This window comes from Bombina bombina, chromosome 4 (genome assembly GCF_027579735.1).
Source record: "Bombina bombina isolate aBomBom1 chromosome 4, aBomBom1.pri, whole genome shotgun sequence".
Taxonomy (NCBI): Eukaryota; Metazoa; Chordata; class Amphibia; order Anura; family Bombinatoridae; genus Bombina; species Bombina bombina.
In genome coordinates this window covers 413575229-413596885 of record NC_069502.1, presented here as the reverse complement: position 1 = coordinate 413596885, position 21657 = coordinate 413575229, and the positions used below count along the sequence as shown (strand labels likewise).

Genomic DNA, 21657 nt, shown 5'->3' with positions numbered 1-21657 from the left:
ACAGCTTTGCTGTGGTGCTCTTTGCCTCCTCCTGCTGGCCAGGAGTGCTCCCACTAGTAATTGAATGACGTTGTGGACTCTCCATATCCGGAAAGAAAGAAATTTATCAGGTAAGCATAAATTTTGTTTTTACATATTTGTGTTGATTTTGAATATCATTTGCAACTGATGTGCAGCTATATTTACTGGTCATTTTACCTACTGTAGTTAGTATGTTAATTTAAATGCATAAAATAAAAGCATGCATGTATTGCAGTGTTCCTTGGTATATATAGCCTCAGATAGGAATTACAGAATAGGACTGGTCTATTAGCAGTGAGAACAATATTATTTCCAATATAACCCAAAACTAAATGAAGAGACACAAAAAATAAAGATAAGGGAAAAGTAAGTGGGAGAGAAAGAAATAAGATGAAAATGCAGATAAAAATAGAGAAATGATGGATAGGATGTAATTGGACAGTTACATATTAGGGGTTCGATTACAGATGGAGCGCAAAAATATTAGTGCTATTGCACACTAACAGAGCTCAAGTTAGATCAATATAACTTTTATTTTTGAGCCTAGATTACAATTAAAAATTATATATAAGTGCTAGAGTGAAAGTCTAGGGCACTCTAACATCTGGATGTTCTATAGTGAAGTTGCACTAAATCTCTCACATTATAGACTTTTATAGGGGGTGCGCTGAAAAACTCACGTCGGCTATCGCTTAAGTGATAAGCTGAAGTTGCAATAAGCCAAAGGTCAAATAGATGAAATTTTCACTTACTCTTAAACTATTATTTTCTGCTGAAATTTAAGATTAAAACACTGCGCACATACATACATGTGTACACAGACATACACATACTTGCACATAAATACATATGCACATACAAATATAAATACACACACACATATAAATACCTTTGAGAACTTCCCTTTCCAGCACCTGATCATATAACTTATCCCTTTAAGTCACTGTTAAAATATTTATTTCAATAATAAACCTTTATTTGACATTTAGGGCTAGATTACAAGTGGATCGCTAATTTCTTGCTCACCCATAAACGGGCAAATTCAACCAATTACAGGCGTGCAATAAATATCCAGCTAACACTTAGCTCACCACTTATTATATGAGTGATAATAGCACATCCTGCACTACCCATTCACAGAATAGGGCGCACTAGAAAATGTTGGCCATGTTAAGATTCTCTAGTAAACCTTTACGACAACCTCCATTTGTCATACCTGATTGTTCTCTATCCTTAGTACCGGGTAACACTAAGGATAATATACTATCGGTTGTGATGCACTTGTAATCTAGCTCTAAGTCAGCAATTAAAATATTAGTATAAAGCTAAAATTATAAAAGGGTCAGTATTCTCCATAGAATTGAGAAAAACTTTAAAAACAAAGACGTAGTATTCGCAGAAAGAATGAAGGGAAATGAATAAGCTTTTATAATGGAATTTCAAAACTGGAAGTACCATTTGCCTCCTGATGGGATAATACCCATTAGATCAAGTCCATCTTCTGTTAGTGTCCCAGTCTAAGTATAAAAGAGGAAACATATATATAGTTATTTATGGAAACCAAAAGGAATATGTATTATCAGTTTAGTGTAGTAACCTACAAATATTTAAGGGACATGAAACCCATTTTTTTTCTTTCATGATTTAGTTAAATAATACCAATTTAAAAAAGTTTTCAATTTACTTCTATTATCAAATTTGCATCATTCTAATATTATTCTTTGTTGAAGAGGTATCTAAATAGGTAGCATGCACCTACATGACAGGAAAGAACTACATGACAGGAAATAGTGCTGCCATCTAGTGCTCTTGCTAATGTATTACATTGTTGCAAAACTGCTGCCATATAGTGTTGCAGACACGTGCACACTCCTAAACATACCTTCCTGCTTTTCAACAAAGGATAACATGAAAACAAAGAAAATGTAATAATAAAAATAAAATGGAAAATTGTGTAAAATTGCATGTTCTATCTAAATCATGAAAGAAACATTTTGGTTTTATTTGCCTTTAAAAATATTTGTACATATCTATTTTGGGGATTGATCACAATCTATCGGCTGAGGCTTTTTCTGCTTTTTTTTTTTTGGCCAACGATTTGACAGAATCTCAATAGGGTCTTTCCCACACTGTGATTGTGTCTTTGGGGCCTATTTAACAAAGGTCTGTCGGACACTCTACGTATTCTTTAGACCGCTGCTTCATAACTGATGTTTCTGGCGAGCCTGCAGGCCCTCAAGCTCCATCTGGAGCTTGATAAATGGGCCCCTATGGCTCCTATTTCTTTTAAGATCACAACAAGCCAGAAACTGCATTTACAATCAAAATTTATAAATATGATTAAAAAAAAAATACTTAAAATTGAAAGTGACCAATATAGTCATTGAGCAATCAAGCCTAGTATTATCATTATGCTTACATACAAATGGCATTCAGTTGCTTTAGCAATGCTGAAGATGGAATGAGATTTTAATAGATTAATCTCACACATGTAAATGAGCTTTCTCCTTAGACACTGAACACAAGGGTTTTAAATACAAATAACTTTACTGTAACATTAAGACGTGTGAAAGGCCTATGGTGTATGTCAGTCTTCAATGGCTTCCCAGTTTCTATCCTGATAACAAGTACTAAAAGGTACACTAAACCCAATTTTTTTCTTTCATGATTCAGATAGAGCATGCAATTTTAAGCAACTTTCTGATTTACTCCATTAGCAATTTTTCTTCGTTCTGTTGCTATCTTTATTTGAAAAAGGAGGAATGTAAATGTAGCCACCAATCTGCAAGCACTACCCAGGTGCTGAACCAAAAATGGGAAGGCTACTAAGCTTACATCCCTCCTTTTTCAAGTAAAGATAGCAAGAGAACGAAGAAAATTTGAAAATAGGAGTAAATTAGAAATTAACTTAAAATTGCATGTTATATCTGAATCATTGAAGAAAAATATGTGAGTTTAGTATCCCTTTAACATACTTTTCGTGAACTTTTCTGTTTATAAGGTAATCACTGCTGTAGTCTTTTAATGCACTGATCCATTTTTCATTGTGATCACATGGAAAACACACTAACCAATTTGGCTCTTAAAGGGACAGTCAAGTCCAAAAAAAACTTTCATTTTTCAAATGGGGCATGTAATTTTAAACAACTTTACAATGTACTTTTATCAACAATTTTGCTTTGTTCTCTTGGTATTCTAGTTGAAAGCAAACCTAGGAAGGCACATATGATCATTTCTAAGCCCTTGAAGGCCGCCTCTATTTTATTTACTTTTCACAGCAGGGGAGAGCAAGCTCATGTAGGCCATTTAGATAGCATTGTGATCACGCCCGTGGCTAGTGGCAGACACTGCACTAATTGGCTAAAATGCAAGTCAATAGATAATAACTAAAAGTCATGTGATTAGAGGCGGTCAGAAGATGCTTAGATACCAGTTAGTCACAGAAATAAAAAGTGTATTAATATAACAGTGTTGGTTTTGCAAAACTCGGGAATGGCTAATAAATGGATTATCTATCTTTTTAAACAGCAAAAATTCTGGTGTTGACTGTCCCTTTAAGCAAAAAAACATTTTAGGATCAAATTGCCAATGGCTTATGATCTACCCCATAGTGGCAGAGCATTGCCATAGTGGCAGAGCATTGAGAAATAAAGGATAAGTCATTCTAAAGGCACTTTTTTTGTTTTGTTCTTTAACGAAAAAATGGTAAATAAATTATATTTGGAGTAAATTCAATGGAATATATTACATTTATATTACAAAAAGAAATGCTTTACTTTGTCAAAGCAAAAGAGGTTCAGTTGGCCGCACATGTTGATTCGGTCTGGGCTGATACAAAATATTCCTTTTTTCTTTAGTCTGCTTTGGCCATAAAGTATCCCCACTGTCAGAGCAGCTGGTATAATAGGGCAAATTGCTGAAGTCAAAAGTACCAGGGACTCAATTATGATTCTTCCAGCTGAAACCTGTAAGTACAGGAGAGTTAATCATTAGAGTGATACATTTACTAGTAAACTAATATGTATATTGGACATCAGGGGTGTTAGACAATGATCTACAAATAGACATTTATACTCCAACCAATAAATCAAAACTCCTTTGTCTCATTTCACATTTTTTTCACACCTAGAATTGATAATATAGCCTTAAAATGACATGAATCAATTTTTCAACTAAAGGCGTTAGTTATGATTTCAAGTACTTTTTAAGTAATAAAAGGTGCAAATGTGCTTACACAAGGGCCACGTATTTAAAGGGACAGTATACACTAATTTTCATATAACTGCATGTAATAAGATGCACAGATACTGATATAAGAATCCAGTATAAAACTGTTTAAAAACTTACTTAGAACCTCTTAGTTTAGCTCTGTTGAAAAGGCAGCTGGAAAGCCCACTGCAAGTGGGAAATAAGACACTCCCCCCCCTCCCCCTTCTTTTGCATATGAAAAGACCCTTTACACAAACGGGAGCAAGCTGGCGAAGGTAGCTGACAGTATTCACATAAAACTTTGGGGCTTGGTTAGGAGTCTGAAAATCAGAGCAATGTTATTTAAAAATAAGCAAAACTATACATTTAAAAAAAAAAAAAAAAAAAAAAACTTTATGGGCTATATAAATAGATCATCTACAAAACATTTATGCAAAGAAAAAATGAGTGTATAATGTCCCTTTAATACCACTGTTGCCTAGCGTACCAAAAGAAATCATGCATAAATTTTTCATGTAACTATTTATCACGTATTATTGCAAGAATACTAGAACATCCATGGTATAATTTATGCAAACTAGCTTTCCCTATGTTTGGCACGTGCACAGATGACTCTGAAAGGTAAATTAAATCAAATTAAAAGTATAAGATACTCAAATTTGTTCTTTCATGATTAATTAGTGCACACAATTTTTAAAACATTCTAGTTGCTTCTTTTAGCAAATTTTACCTCATTCTCTTGGCATCCTTTATTAAAGAACATACATAGGTAGATTGCATGCATGTATCTGGAGCACTATACATATGGTAGCAGCTTCACAAGAAAGCTTTTAACAATATCATACACTTTTAAGCACTATATAGCAACCACATTTGCACAATGTATACTATGTATAATTAAAATGTTATAGGGAATTATAATTTAGTTCAATTTCCCTTTAATCTTTTTCCAGATTGTATTAAAGTCTTAGGCCCCTATTTATGAAGCAGTGTAAGCAGAGGTTGCCAATGTGAAACATCTGGGACTAATATATCCCAAATTATTGACCAGCTTTGCTCTTTTGCGATTGGTTGGCTGGGAGTAAATATATATAAGTGTGTGTGAATATGTGTGTGTGTGTGCGTGTAAATATGTACATAGTTATAGGCATAGATTTATATTAATGTACACATGAATGTGGCGGTGTTGGAATCTTACTATCCCCCTCCTGCTCCTATCAGCACCTCCATTCTCATCCATCTCTCTCCTTTTCTTCCTTTGAAGTCCACTGCATCCACATTTTCTCCACCCTCTCCCTCAAGGTGGTAGTTATCTATTGCCTCCCTGGACCAACCTCCAAATTCCTCGACAACTTTGCTGCCTGGCTTTCTCACTTTCTCTCTTCAAATACACCTGCACTAATCCTAGGGGACTTCAACATCCCCATTGATAACCCATCTGCCCCTGCTGCCTCTAAACTTCCCTCACTCACAAATTCCTTTAGTCTCTCACAATCCACCCTATTCCCTACTCACCGCGACGGACATTCTCTTGATCTGGTTCTCCTACCTCTGCTCCCCTTCTGATGTCACCTGTCGTCCATTTCCCATCTTAGACCACCATCTGCTCACCTATAACCTCAATGTACATGCTAAACCTATTTCTCCCCCCCGCCTCCGCACCTGTAGAAATCTACACACTGTGGATCCTCTCCAACTTTCTAACCTTATTCAAATACGCCTTCCCCACATTTCCACGGTTTCCTGCCCTGACCTTGCTATAAACCACTATAACAATACTCTCTCCTCTGCACTCGACACCCTTGCTCCTCCACAAATATGCAAAACCCCACGTCGTCAGCTCCAGCCCTGGCACTCTCAGCAAACACGCTATCTACAAAAATGTTCTGGTGCTGCAGAACGTGCCTGGAGGAAATCCCACTCTGAAGCCGATTTCCTACACTATAAGTTCATTCTTTATTCTTACTCCTCTGCCCTTCACTTAGCCAAGCAAAACTACTTCTCTTCTCTCATATCTTCTCACTCATCAAACCCTAAGCGTCTCTTCTCCACTTTCAACATTCTATCCACCTGCACCACCCCCTTCATCTTTAGTGCTCAAGACTGGGCAGACTAGTTTTTCAACAAAACACTTACCATCCGAAGTAACATCCCACCACAAGACTGCAACCTTCCATCTCCACCCCCGGTCACCCCCTCCAACACTCTCAGTACCTTCCCCCAACCACTGAGAATAAAGTGAGTTCCCTAATATCTTCCTCACACCTCACTACCTGCCCACTTGACCCTATCCCTTCACATCTAATACCTTCTCTGTCCTCTACCCTCACCCCAGCTCTTACTCACATATTCAACCGATTCCTTACTACTGGTTCATTTCCATCATCCTTTAAACATGCAAAGGTCACCCCATCCTCAAAAAACCCTCCCTAGACCCAAATTCTCCTGCAAACTACCGCCCCATATCACTACTTCCTCTAGCTTTTAAAGTCCTGGAAAAACTAGTTTTCGATCACCTAACACACTTCCTATCCTCCAACTAATTTCTTGACCCCCTGCAATCTGGCTTCCGTCCCCAACACTGAACTGAGACTGCCCTCACCTAGGATACTAACAATCTTCTTTCTGCTAAAAACAATGGCCACTATTCTATACTTATCTTACTTGACCTGTCTGCTGCCTTTGACACTGTTGACCATCCCCTCCTCCTACAGACTCTCAGCTCCCTTGGGCTCTGTGACATTGCCCTCTCCTGGATCCACTTGTATCTCTCTAATAGGTCTTTTTCTGTCTCATTTACTGGTGACTCCTCCTCTCCACTGCCTCTGTCTGTTGGAGTACCTCAAGGCTCTGTTCTAGGCCCTCTACTCTTCTCTATTTATACTTCCTCACTGGGTAAACTTATCAGTAGCTATGGCTTCAACTATCACCTCTATGCTGATGATACTCAGATCTACCTATCCACCCCTGCACTCTCTCCTTCTGTCCTTTCCCACATCAGCGACTGCTTATCTGGCATTTCTTCCTGTTTGGCCTCTCACCACCTAAAAATCAACATGTCCAAGACTGAGCTTCTTCTCATCCCCCCATCTAATTCTACTTCAGTTTCTAACTTTTCTATCACTGTTGGTGACACCACTATCTCCCCATCACTCCAAGTCCGCTGCCTAGGAGTTACACTTGACTCCAATCTGTCCTTCATACCCCACATCCAATCGCTCTCTTTATTCTGTCACAACCACCTATGCAATATCTCCAAAATCCGTCCTTTTCTGAGTGCTGAAACTACTAAACAGCTAATCCATTCCCTAGTAATCTCCTGGCTTGGCTACTGTAACAACCTACTAACTGGCCTTCCTCTCTCCCGCCTCTCCCCCCTTCAATCCATCCTAAATGCTTCAGTTAGGCTAATCAACCTCTCCCGGCACTCTGTATCTGCTGCACCCCTTTGTGAGTCCCTTCACTGGCTCCCCATTCACAGCAGAATTAAATAAAAAATTCTCACACTGACCTACAAAGCCCTTACCAATGCAGCCCCCCCATACCTGTCCTCACTCATCAACAAATATACTCCAGCCCGTCTCCTAAGATACAACAATGTTCTACTCCTTGCCTCTTCTACCATCATCACCTCCTCTCTGCTAGACTACAGGACATCTCTCGTGCTGCACCAACCCTTTGGAACACACTTCCTCAAGCTGTCAGACTTTCCCCCAACCTCTCCTCCTTTAAACGCTCCCTAAAGACCTTCTTGTTCAGGGAAGCCTATCACCAAATCAGTAACTAATGAATTCCACTTGCTTAATAGTTGCCCTCATCTAACTTCACACTAACATCATACCTTTGCAGTCCCCACCTCCTGTTTCTCACCCTCCTACCCATTTAGATTGTAAGGTCCCACAGGAACAGGGCTCCCAATTCCCCCTGTATTTGATTGTTACATTTTGTCTGGTGTCTCATATTGTACTGTCCTTTTATCTTTGTTACCCACGGACAGCGCTGCAGAATCTGTTGGCGCTTTATAAATAAAGAATAATAATGAAGGTGAATGTTATTTTACTAGTAGACCTCTGGCATTGTTGATTATTAGTAGCCCTTCTGCTTTTAAATGTGATTTCTGGTGATGCCACTGCACTTAAGGTGCAATGAGGGTTCCTTTATAGTATACCAAGGAAGTTGCCAATATTAGCAAAGAACAAATATGTCTCTTTTCTTGCCCACATAGATAAATTAAGAAATACTTTGTAGATGATAAGTAAGACATTACCTTTCTCAGTGCAAATATAATTATTGTATAAAGGATCCCAATGACAGCAAGAATGAAAAGAATTATGAAAAACCACTTTACATCTCTGTGCAGTTTGAAGTTCAGTGGCTTGGGATACAGTATGGATCTTACCATATCCCCTTTAGTTGTGTTGAAACCTGCAGCAAAACAAGAACAAAAAGCATAGTTTAATTATACAGATAATTTCTCACTTATCTCTGTTCATTCACAACATAACAGATTTTTTTAATGATCCTAAATAGGATTATGTTACTATTTCTTCTGAAGTCAAGATAAATGTTATCACAATACAATGTTACAAAAATCCTTGTTTGCCAACTAGAGAATTTGTACAGAGATAAAAAATGTGATTCAATTTGCATAAACATATACATAGGTATTATTCACTTTTTATCTTTGAGTTGCTAAAATAACATCATACAATTATGTTTTATTAATTTACATATACCCCTCACACATTACAGATAGAAATACATAACAATCTAGTCTTCTGACTTCTTAAAACAAATGTGTTAATAAACAAGCAATTCTTCTTACCAGTTCTTAATACTACAGCTTTGGTTGGTACTTGAAAAGTTGACTCTGTTCTAATAACTTCTGTTCCACAGAACAGAATGTGTCGTTTGTAATCTTCCCCACTGAACTGGTTCCATGGCATTGTGTCATCTGCATGTGGTAACTGCGTTTTTGTCACTGGAATGCATTCACCTGCAGAAACCCAACCAATACATTCAGAACAAAAAAGTATGGCTATATAATATTTGCTTACAATAATAGCAAGTATACACACAAAAGTGTTGGTGATGAAATTCTTAATAAAAGTTTGATATAGAGCACTGTTTTTTTAACCTGTCCAGCCTCCCTTGCAAGACATATTTTGTGGGTATCTGAATTTGAGCACAGATGAAATAATCATCTGATTGGTAAACATGGTTATTTTTCCTGCTCTCATCCAAGGTAATCCAAAAAACCTGGCCTTTTGGGGAGGCCAAAGGACAGGTTTGAAAACCAGTGATATAGAGATATGTTTAAGAGGGAAAAGATGAATCAATAGCAGTTTGATAAAGTTGCTGGTGGCACTTTGTACCACAATTTATTACACTGGCACCAGAAATCCTAAGAGCTACAGAATGCCCTGAAATTGGAAGTAGTCACCTATACATGTCCAGTACTCTATGAGAAAAGAGGTAAAGAATATAGTAGGTAGACATAACATATATAAGTAAAATATAGAATTATCAGAATAGGTTATAAAAAGATGAGGCCCTCACAGTACCCAGTGCATTATTGATATGTTGATACATGGTCAAATGCTTTACTGATTAAAATCAAGATGAAATGTAATAAATATTTATTTTATTCAAGATTTATTGAGAAATTATTAATTAAAAAAAAACATTAACCAAATTATAAATAATAATAAATATAAATATATACTGTATATAAATTACAAGGATGTAGATTTATTCTGAAACATTGTTGATGATTACCAACAGCAAGAACATATTTAGAAGACTTATTTTTTGCCATCTTATAACTGGATTGTAATGTCAAATGTGGTATTTCAGCAGGAGACTGATGGTTGGCATCACCTCAAACCTTGATACTTAATTCCTTCAAGACAGTCAATTGTCCAAGCTCTGAATGCAAACAAAACATAGAATTTGAGCTATATGTTTGTTCAACCAAAATGTACCTCTTTAAAATTAAGTGCACCCAAACTTACTATATATTGTTTAGAGGACAGATAGAGCTTTCTTGTGAATTGTGCATTATTTTAATAATAGTGAATCACTGCATCAAAATAGTGATTTAATGGGTGCATATACTTGGATATAAATATCAAAATTTCATGGCGGTATTTGCCCCTCTTGACCATTTCCAGATACCCATGGACATTTACTGCCTATGTGTTTATCAAAATAAACAATTTTAATATTTTTTTTTTACAAAAAAATATTAATATTTTAATATATTTAAGCAGTGTGCACAATAAAAAATGTAGTTTACTTCACTTTAAATAATGAATTATTGAGTGCTTTCTTACCTGTTAACATTCCCTCATTAACAATGCAGGTCCCGTTGATTAATAGAGCATCACATGACATGGAAAAGTTTTTGCCAGATAAAACAATAATATCTCCTGGAACCAAATGATGAGACTCCACCTGACTGCAATCTGCAATAAAATATCTAATATGAATAGTGAAAATCTTCTGAAAAACACCACAAAAGTGTCTGAGCACTTACATCAATCCTGTTGGATTATGATGTAACTTTTTTATGGTTCTAATTACTGTGTCATGCTAAATTTTTTAAATAAAATAATTAGCTTTGATTTATTGTGCCAGTGTTGAATTTTTTTTGTTCTAAATAATAGCAGCACGGTATGTAATTAAGGCTAATAGATCAATCAAAGTGCTATTTGTATTGTTATAAAGGGACTGTTTATTTGTATACTGGAATGTATAATTGATATAGGCCCCAAGAGCAAAGCTATTAAATTGTCTTTATAGTTGAATCATATTTAAATTAAACTTTCACGATTTTTTACACGTGCATGCCCCTTTTAAGCAACCTTTGTTAGTTGCAATATGGAGCATCAGGGGTGAAGGGAATGGAATTAACACGTCTATCTAGAAGGGAAATGGCAAGGTAATTTAAAGGGACACTGAACCCAATTTTTTTCTTTCGTGATTCAGATAGAGCATGACATTTTAAGCAACTTTCTAATTTACTCCTATTATCAAATGTTCTTCATTCTCTTGGTATCTTTATTTGAAATGCAAGAATCTAAATTTAGATGTCAGCCCATTTTTGGTGAACAACCTGGGTTGTCCTTGCTGATTTTGTGGATAAATTCATCCACCAATAAAAAAGTGCTATCCAGAGTTCTAAACAAAAAAAAAGCTTAGATGCCTTCTGTTTCAAATAAAGGCCTAGATTTAGAGTTTTGTCGGTAACGACCCGCGTAGCTAACGCATGCTTTTTTCTGGCCGCACCTTTTAAATACCTCTGGTATTGAGAGTTCACTGAATGGCAGGCTTTTCAGTGCGTTAGGCTCCAAAAAGGGAGCGTAGAGCATCATTTAACGCCACTGGAACTCTCAATACCAGAGTTGCTTACAGACGCGGCCAGCTTCAAAAACGTGCTCGTGCACGATTCCCCCATAGGAAACAATGGAGCAGTTTGAGCTGAAAAAAAACCTAACACCTGCAAAAAAGCAGCGTTAAGCTCCTAACGCAGCCCATTGTTTCCTATGGGGAAACACTTCCTACTCTAACATGTACCCCGAGTCTAAACACCCCTAACCTTACACTTATTGACCCCTAATCTGCCACCCCCGCTATCGCTGACCCCTGCATATTATTATTAACCCCTAATCTGCCGCTCCGCAAACCGCCGCTACCTACATTATCCCTGTGTACCCCTAATCTGCTGCCCCTAACACCGCCGACCCCTATATTATATTTATTAACCCCTAATCTGCCCCCCACAAAGTCGCCTCCACCTGCCTACACTTATTAACCCCTAATCTGCCGAGCGGACCGCACCGCTATTATAATAAAGTTATTAACCCCTAATCCGCCTCACTAACCCTATAATAAATAGTATTAACCCCTAATCTGCCCTCCCTAACATTGCCGACACCTAACTTCAAGCATTAACCCCTAATCTGCCGACTGGAGCTCACCGCTATTCTAATAAATGTATTAACCCCTAAAGCTAAGTCTAACCCTAACACTAACACCCCCCTAAATTAAATATAATTTAAATCTAACGAAATTAATTAACACTTATTAAATAAATTATTCCTATTTAAAGCTAAATACTTACCTGTAAAATAAACCCTAATATAGCTACAATATAAATTATAATTACATTGTAGCTATTTTAGGATTTATATTTATTTTACAGGCAACTTTGTAATTATTTGAACCAGGTACAATAGCTATTAAATAGTTAAGAACTATTTAATAGCTAAAAGAGTTAAAATAATTACAAAATTACCTGTAAAATAAATCCTAACCTAAGTTACAATTAAACCTAACACTACACTATCAATAAATTAATTAAATACAATACCTACAATTATCTACAATTAAACCTAACACTACACTATCAATAAATTAATTAAATACAATATCTACAAATAAATAAAATTAAATAAACTAACTAAAGTACAAAAAATAAAAAAAAACTAAGTTACAAAAAATAATAAAATATTTACAAACATTAGAAAAATATTACAACAATTTTAAACTAATTACACCTACTCTAAGCCCCCTAATAAAATAACAAAGCCCCCCAAAATAATAAAATGCCCTACCCTATTCTAAATTACAAAAGTTCAAAGCTCTTTTACCTTACCAGCCCTGAACAGGGCCTTTTGCGGGGCATGCCCCAAGAAATTCAGCTCTTTTGCCTGTAAAAAAACACATACAATACCTACCCCCCCAACATTACAACCCACCACCCACATACCCCTAATCTAACCCAAACCCCCCTTAAATAAACCTAACACTAAGCCCCTGAAGATCTTCCTACCTTGTCTTCACCTCACCGGGTATCAACGATCCATCCTGGCTCCGATATCTTCATCCAACCCAAGCGGGGGCTAGACATCCATCATCCGACGGCTGAAGAATTCCAGAAGAGGGTCCAAAGTCTTCATTCTATCCGGGAAGAAGAGTAGATCCGGACCGGCAACCATCTTCTTCCAAGCGGCATCTTCTATCTTCATCCGATGAGGACCGGCTCCATCGTGAAGACCTCCAGCGCGGACCCATCTTCTTCCGACGACGTCCAACTGAAGAATGACGGTTCCTTTAAGGGACGTCATCCAAGATGGCGTCCCTCGAATTCCGATTGGCTGATAGGATTCTATCAGCCAATCGGAATTAAGGTAGGAAAATTCTGATTGGCTGATGGAATCAGCCAATCAGAATCAAGTTCAATCCGATTGGCTGATCCAATCAGCCAATCAGATTGAGCTCGCATTCTATTGGCTGTTCCGATCAGCCAATAGAATGCAAGCTCAATCTGATTTGCTGATCAGATCAGCCAATCGGATTGAACTTGATTCTGATTGGCTGATTCCATCAGCCAATCAGAATTTTCCTACCTTAATTCCGATTGGCTGATAGAATCCTATCAGCCAATCGGAATTCGAGGGACGCCATCTTGGATGACGTCCCTTAAAGGAACCGTCATTCTTCAGTTGGACATCGTTGGAAGAAGATGGGTCCGCGCTGGAGGTCTTCACGATGGAGCCGGTCCTCATCAGATGAAGATAGAAGATGCCGCTTGGAAGAAGATGGTTGCCGGTCCGGATCTACTCTTCTTCCCAGATAGGATAAAGACTTTGGACCCTCTTCTGGACTTCTTCAGCCGTCGGATGATGGATGTCTAGCCCCCGCTTGGGCTTGGATGAAGATTTTGGAGCCAGGACGGATCGGTGGTACCCGGTGAGGTAGGTAGGAAGATCTTCAGGGGCTTAGTGTTAGGTTTATTTAAGGGGGGTTTGGGTTAGATTAGGGGTATGTGGGTGGTGGGTTGTAATGTTGGGGGGGGGTATTGTATGTTTTTTTTTTACAGGCAAAAGAGCTGAATTCTTTGGGGCATGCCCCGCAAAGGGCCCTGTTCAGGGCTGTTAAGGTAAAAGAGCTTTGTACTTTTTTAATTTAGAATAGGGTAGGGCATTTTTTTATTTTGGGGGTCTTTGTTATTTTATTAGGGTCCTTAGAGTAGGTGTAATTAGTTTAAAATTGTTGTAATATTTTTCTAATGTTTGTAAATATTTTTTTATTTTTTGTAACAGTTCTTTTTTATTTTTTGTACTTTAGTTAGTTTATTTAATTGTATTTATTTGTAGATATTGTATTTAATTCATTTATTGATAGTGTAGTGTTAGGTTTAATTGTAGGTAATTGTAGGTATTTTATTTAATTTATTTATTGCTAGTGTAGTGTTAGGTTTAATTGTAACTTAGGTTAGGATTTATTTTACAGGTAATTTTGTAATTATTTTAACTCTTTTAGCTATTAAATAGTTCTTAACTATTTAATAGCTATTGTACCTGGTTCAAATAATTACAAAGTTGCCTGTAAAATAAATATAAATCCTAAAATAGCTACAATGTAATTATAATTTATATTGTAGCTATATTAGGGTTTATTTTACAGGTAAGTATTTAGCTTTAAATAGGAATAATTTATTTAATAAGAGTTAATTTATTTCGTTAGATTTAAATTATATTTAACTTAGGGGGTGTTAGTGTTAGGGTTAGACTTAGCTTTAGGGGTTAATCCATTTATTACAGTAGCGGCGAGATTCGGTCGGCAGATTAGGGGTTAAAAAAATTTAATCGAGTGGCGGCGATGTGGGGGGACCTCGGTTTAGGGGTACATAGGTAGTTTATGGGTGTTAGTGTACTTTAGAGCACAGTAGTTAAGAGCTTTATAAACCGGCGTTAGCCCAGAAAGCTCTTAACTACTGACTTTTTTCTGCGGCTGGAGTTTTGTCGTTAGAGGTCTAAAAATCACTCCAGCCACGACTCTAAATACCGGCGTTAGAAAAATCCCATTGAAAAGATAGGATACACAATTTACGTAAGGGGATCTGCAGGATGGAAAAGTTGCGGCTGGAAAGTGAGCGTTAGACCCTTTAATGACTGGCTCTAAATACCGGCGGTAGCCCAAAACCAGTGTTAGGAGCCTCTAACGCTGGTTTTCACGGCTACCGCCCAACTCTAAATCTAGGCCAAAGATAGCAAGAGAACGAAGAAAAAATGATAATAGGAGTAAATTAGAAAGTTGCTTAAAATTGCATGCTCTATCTGAATCATGAAAGAAAAAAATTGGGTTCAGTGTCCCTTTTATCACTTCACTTGATTTTTTTTTATTTTTCTTTTGGGAGTGGTTAAATTATATTTTGTAAATATTTTTCTTAATTTTTTTTTAAATTTTTTTTTTAGTAGAAATAAATCATAAAAAATAATACCCACAATGTATATTATAGAAAGTCATTCAGTTATAGATTCCTTCAATAGAAATTAAATTGTTTACCTTTTTAATATTTCCATTTTTATAATGTTCTATATTAAAGCTAAATAAAACATTTTTTTTTTCTCATGATTTAGAAAGAGCATGCCATTTTAAACAACTTTCCAATTTACTTCTATTATTTAATTTGCTTCATTCTCTTGACATCCTTTGTTGAAAAACATATCTAAATAGGCTCAGAAGCTGCTGATTGGTGGCTGCACGTAGATGCCTCTTGTAATTGGCTCACCCATGTGCATTGTTATTTCTTCAACAAAGGATATCTGAAGAATTAAGTAAATTAAATAATATAAGTAAATTGTAAATGCTTTTCAACAAAGGATACCAAGAAAATGAAGCAAAATTGATTTTGAAAAAAATATTCCAATGTACTTATTTTTTCAAATATACTTCGTACTGATTTTATTCCATGATGAAGAGACATCTAGATAGGTAGCGTGCTCATGACTGGAGCACTACACAACAGGAAATAGTGCTGTCATGTAGTGCTCTTTCTTATGTGTAACTTTCTTGCAAAACTGCTGCAGACACGTGCACGCTTCTGAACTTACCTTCATGCTTTTCAACAAAAGATAGCAAGAAAACAAAAAATTATAATAGAAGAACATTTGAAAGTTGTTTAAAATTGTATGTTCTATTTGAACCATGCAAGAAAAAGGTGGGGTTGTATGTCCCTTTAAATATGATAAAATATACATTTAATTTTTACTCTACATATAAACTTCAATATTAGATGTTGTGACACACTATTTTGAAACTTTTCTCCAGCTCATGTAAGGTATTATCATTCTTATGATGTGAAAGGAATCTTTACCGTCCTGTATTTAAAAATAAGTAAAACATATATTATGCTAGCTATTTTAAAGGGATATGGGATGTCATATCATAAATATTATTAATAAAATGAGGGTCTAACTTATTTTATATGACAAATGATATATTTCTGTTATTCCATAGTTCCATATTAGTGCACTAAATTAAATGCAGTTTAAAAAAGAAAAGTAAGTAATCTATGGACTGTTTATTTGTCTTAGGAAATGCAAACTATTATATATAAACAAACTTCTATATGGCTGTGGTTTCTTACTTGCATTAAATATAGAAAAACATTGGCCCAGATTACAATAGTTTTTTTTTCACTTGCACGCTAAATGCGCTCAAAGTAAACTTGGGTTTGCAAGCTAGCGAAACCCGATGCACGTTAACTTGAGGACTTCGGATATCGTGATCGTGTTTTAAATGTATATATATATATATATATATATATATATATATATATATATATATATATATATATATAGAAATTGCAGTCAGTAGAATAGGCACTCCATAAAACATTGACAGCCTCCAGGGTGCACTTACAAAAAATATCCAAAAAAGCAAATAGAGAAAAAGGCACTCACTGAAAAATTATATAAAACTTAACATTTAGTAAGTCACATAAAAAGCATAACCTTTCGGGAACGTTACGTCCCCTTTGTCAAATGCATGATACAGCAAAGAAAAATTACAGAGCTTGACATATTTAAACAACGCAGTTATGAGACCATGATTGATGACAAGACTCAGGATTGGGTCACCAAATTGGAGACACAGGTTAAGAAATATACAAATGATGTAATCTCTTTAAAAAATAAGAAGCTATGATCTGTAGAAAGTGACTACAGAGAAAAAAGGGTCTATAGATGGTTATATGGTAAAGACCAGGATATTCTCAAAACAAGACATAGACACATTAAATCTAAGAACATTCTAGGTACTAATGACACTAGTGGTGGTGGCACTTCTGAGGGTGATACAAATGATGATGTACATGCCACGCAAACCTCATGGTCTAATACAGCTTCTTTTTTTGGTGTTATGACCAGAGCAGCTGTAAAACCACCACTAATGCCAAATGGAGAAAGAGACGCAAAAGACCCCACATTAGACGGGGGGACACAGCAAAAAGACGAAACACCAAGAAAATGTAAATATTGTGTTCAACTTCAGTGACAGATGTCTCACTGAGGCAGAACACAAGGTATTAAATTGTGGTTTATCCTTTATACCAACCCCTAAAAAAGGATACATTTCACAAGATTGTTGATGCCCAATATCTACAGAGAAAATTGAAATTAAGAGACTTTTTCAAAGATAAAGAACAAACTAATATGACACACATTTAGGCCTCAATTCACATTTGAGCCTCCCCTCACTCATCCATCCATTAAGGGCTATACACACATGATATGCCATGATATTGACAGTGACCAAGAGACACAGGTATTCCCTAATTTATTCCCTAATTTATCTCCCCAGAAATTCAAAGCTAGCAAAGATCTTGGTGACGATCAATCAATCATTATACGCCTGGCGGATAAGGGGGGGGGGGGGTAGTCATCATGAATTAGGATGACTATCGCAATGAGGCTAAACGACAGCTTGCTGATGAGAAGGTTTATGTTCGCCTACGGGGTAACCCCACAACAACATTTAAGAAGGTTGTTGATCAGTCCCTGAGATCTGCAGTGGAAGCATGCATACTAAATGACAATGAGTATGCATATCTGACTACTGATTTTCCTATAACACCAGTATTATATTTGTTGCCCAAGGTCCACAAAACTCTTTCTAATCCACCTGGCAGACCTATTGTGTCTGCCAGAGGCTCACTATTTTCAAATATAGCAAAATATATTGACCACAATTCGCAGCCAGTGGTTAAGGATACTTTTGCTTATTTACGGGATTCCCCAAGCCTTATCAAGACTTTGACCTCATTTGACCTTTTACAGGTGGGTGACATCCTGGTCACCATGGACGTAGACAGCCTGTACACCTACATCCCTCATGATGGGGGGGTGCAGGCTGTCAGGTCCATGGTGACCGGATCCAATCAGTACAGTGGTCCCCCTATTGAGTTTTAACTTGAGCTTTTACAAATATGCCTTGAGAAAAACTACTTTAAATGTGAGAAAGAGTTCTATCTGCAGATCTTGGGGACTGCCATGGGGTCAAATATGGCACCTATGTATGCCAACCTCTACATGTCCTGGAACGAGCAATATATTATGAGACCCCAGGACATAGTGGAGGTTGTTTACTATACCAGGTACATAGATTATGTTTTTCTCATCTGGTGAGGTACCACTGAGGATCTCATTCTATGTGTTGATAGCCTTAATAATCTGACATTACCAGACAACTTTAAAATTGAGTTTGATATTAATATGGTCCATTTTTTGGATCTTAATATCTTTAAAGTTGTGAATGAAGGGGTATGCAGGTTTGGTACCTCTTTATATAACAAACCTACAGACCACAATTCCTTGTTAGAAGCTCACAGTTATCACCCTATGCATCAGAAAAGGGGTATTGTGGCCTCTCAACTCACCCGAGTATTGCGTAACAATACCGAGGCACTAACCAAAGAGACACAACTAAATGAAATGTCTAATAAACTCATGATAGTGACATGATAACTGAAGTTAGAGTTGAAGTAATCAAATGTTTTCATAATGAAACTATTGTCCACAAAGACAATGCTGCTGTTGATGAACATATCAATTTCATCACCACGTTTGATCCTATGCATCAGAAAGTTAAAGGTGCTATTAATAAACATTGGGATTTGATTAACACAGACAAATCTCTACCATTTCTGCTCAAACAGCATCCAAGGGTGGTATATCGTTGGGCCAAGAATCTCCGGGACCTATTGGTCAAGACTGACCCTGTGAGGTGTCATGAGTGACATACCTAGCTGAAAACTAATAAAACGGGGTGTTTTAAGTGTGGGGATTGTGTCACATGTGATAGTATGTTAAAGGGAGACACATTCCAACATCCACACACCAACAAATGCTTCAAGATCAACCACAGGCTCTCATGTACAAGTACTCATGTAATTTATATGCTTATTTGCCCATGTTCCCTTGTAAACATTGGTAAGACAGTTACCACTTTTTGAGAAAGGATGGCAAATCATCGCTGTGCGATCAGGGAAGCTCTGAAAAAAGGGGACTCTGACCAGCCAGTGGCTCGCCACTTTGCCCGCTGCAAGCATAGTGTCTCAAGTCTAAGAACTATGCTCATCGATCAGGTACCACCTCTGACAAGAGGAGGCAATAGAAGCAATCAATTACTTAAGAAGGAGGCCAGATGGATATACACACTCGATACCATAACACCAAAAGGGTTGAATACAATGTTGGACTTTGGACCATTTTATACAGGGACCTGAAATAGCACATTACAAGCACCTTATTTATGACAGTCACAAGCACCTTATCTATGACAATCTGGGTCATGTCACTATCTGGATGAAATAAGATCGGTATATGATCTAACTAAGTCTATGGCACACATCCATTTTCTAAGTCCTCAGGTATCCAGTTTTCTACCATACTCTTGGGTGCATGAATAGTTAAGAGTAAGGCACATATATTTGTATATGATGTGATTCTAGAATCAGTTAGGGTCATTTGGTGAAATGCCGCTTTTGTTGCCTATCATATTATGCATATATTGCTCTAATGCTGTTCTATTTATTTATTTTGCACATTTACTACTTGCCCTTTATGAATCGCTACAAAATGTTAGAATTTTATGTTTTTAAATGAGTTTTATTATTCATATTATGTTATCTCCGTGCAGGGTTATACTCTAGTTAGTTACCACAAGCTTGCTATAATTGATCATAGTGAGATGATACACTTTATAAGCTTATGATCGCATGTGTGCTTTGTTTTGACAGACGATCGAGATGCTCCTCTATTGGCTGGCTTGTTATGACCATGCGTCTTCACGTTGCTATGCGAGTGAACGTCCCGGCGTGATGCACTCTGGTGACATCACTGCCTTCTGTCCCTGCACACGGGCCGCATTTGCGGCTCGGCGTTCTATGGAGTAACATATGGGTATTTAAGGTGATGGGTTATGATGTTCTGTATACTGCTCTGTAATTTTTCTTTGCTGTATCATGCATTTGACAAAGGGGACGTAACGTTCCCGAAAAGTTATGCTTTTTATGTGACTTATTAAAAGTTAAGTTTTATATAATTTTTCAGTGAGTGCCTTTTTCTCTATTTGCTTTTATATATATATATATATATATATATATATATATATATATATATATATATATACAGTATATAAATAACCAAAGGACTGCACTCACTGGATTAGTACAATGTGAACAATAGAAAATTTATTGCATAGTAGTGATGTTTTGGGGTCAGCAGCCTCTTCCTCAGACCATGTGTTTAACAACAAACAGTGCAACTTAAATAGCCAATAAACCCTGTCTATTTGCCTATTTAAGTTGCACTATATATAAATAATGTTTTTGTACAATATATTCCTATACAGTACCCTTCACTAATATTGGCACCCTTGGTAAATATGAGAAAAGAAGGCTGTGAAAAATTGTCTTTATTGTTTAAAATGTGTTAAACTTTTGTTTATCAAAAAAAAAAATCTTTGTTAAATATATGTATGGAACAATTATTGACACCCTTTTAGTCAATACTTTGTGTTACCTCCATTTGCCAAGGTAACCGCTCTTAGACTTCTCCTATAATGCCTGATAAGGGATCTGAGACCATTTCTTCAGACAGCATATCTCAAAATCCTTAAAATTTCAAGGTCAACGCTCTAGAATTTTTCTCTTCAGTTCACACCACAGGTTTTCTATGAGGTTCAAGTCAGGGGACTGGGATGGCCATTGCAGGCACTTGATTTTGTGGTCAGTAAACAATTTTTGTGTTGATTTTAATGTATGTTTTGGATCATTGTCCTGCTGGAGGATCCAACCACGGCCCATTTTAAGCTTTGTGGCAGAGGCAGTCAGGTGTTCTTTTAATATCTGTTGATGATGACATGTATCCTAACAAAATGCCCAGGTCCTCTGGCAGGAAAACAGCCCCAAAACATTAAAGAGCCACCACCATATTATACGTGGGCAGGAGGTACTTTTTCCTATGGCTAACTCTCTGTGTGTGCTAAACCCACCTCTAATATTTATTGCCAAAAATCTTCATTTTGGTGTCATTTGACCATAGAACACGATCCCATTTGACATTCCAGTAGTGT

General features: G+C 36.7%; 1 protein-coding gene across 1 annotated transcript in view; it reads right to left on the bottom strand.

The window, feature by feature from the left end:
- LOC128657504 (probable cation-transporting ATPase 13A4) overlaps positions 1-21657 on the bottom strand; it is a 186812-nt gene that overhangs the window by 101766 nt on the left and 63389 nt on the right. The window contains exons 9-13 of the mRNA XM_053711871.1: positions 10566-10697; positions 9056-9226; positions 8498-8655; positions 3798-3986; positions 1477-1538 (exon numbers count right to left, since the gene is read on the bottom strand). Of these exons, the coding sequence (XP_053567846.1) occupies positions 1477-1538; positions 3798-3986; positions 8498-8655; positions 9056-9226; positions 10566-10697 (712 nt within the window). The remainder of the gene's footprint in view (positions 1-1476; positions 1539-3797; positions 3987-8497; positions 8656-9055; positions 9227-10565; positions 10698-21657) is intronic.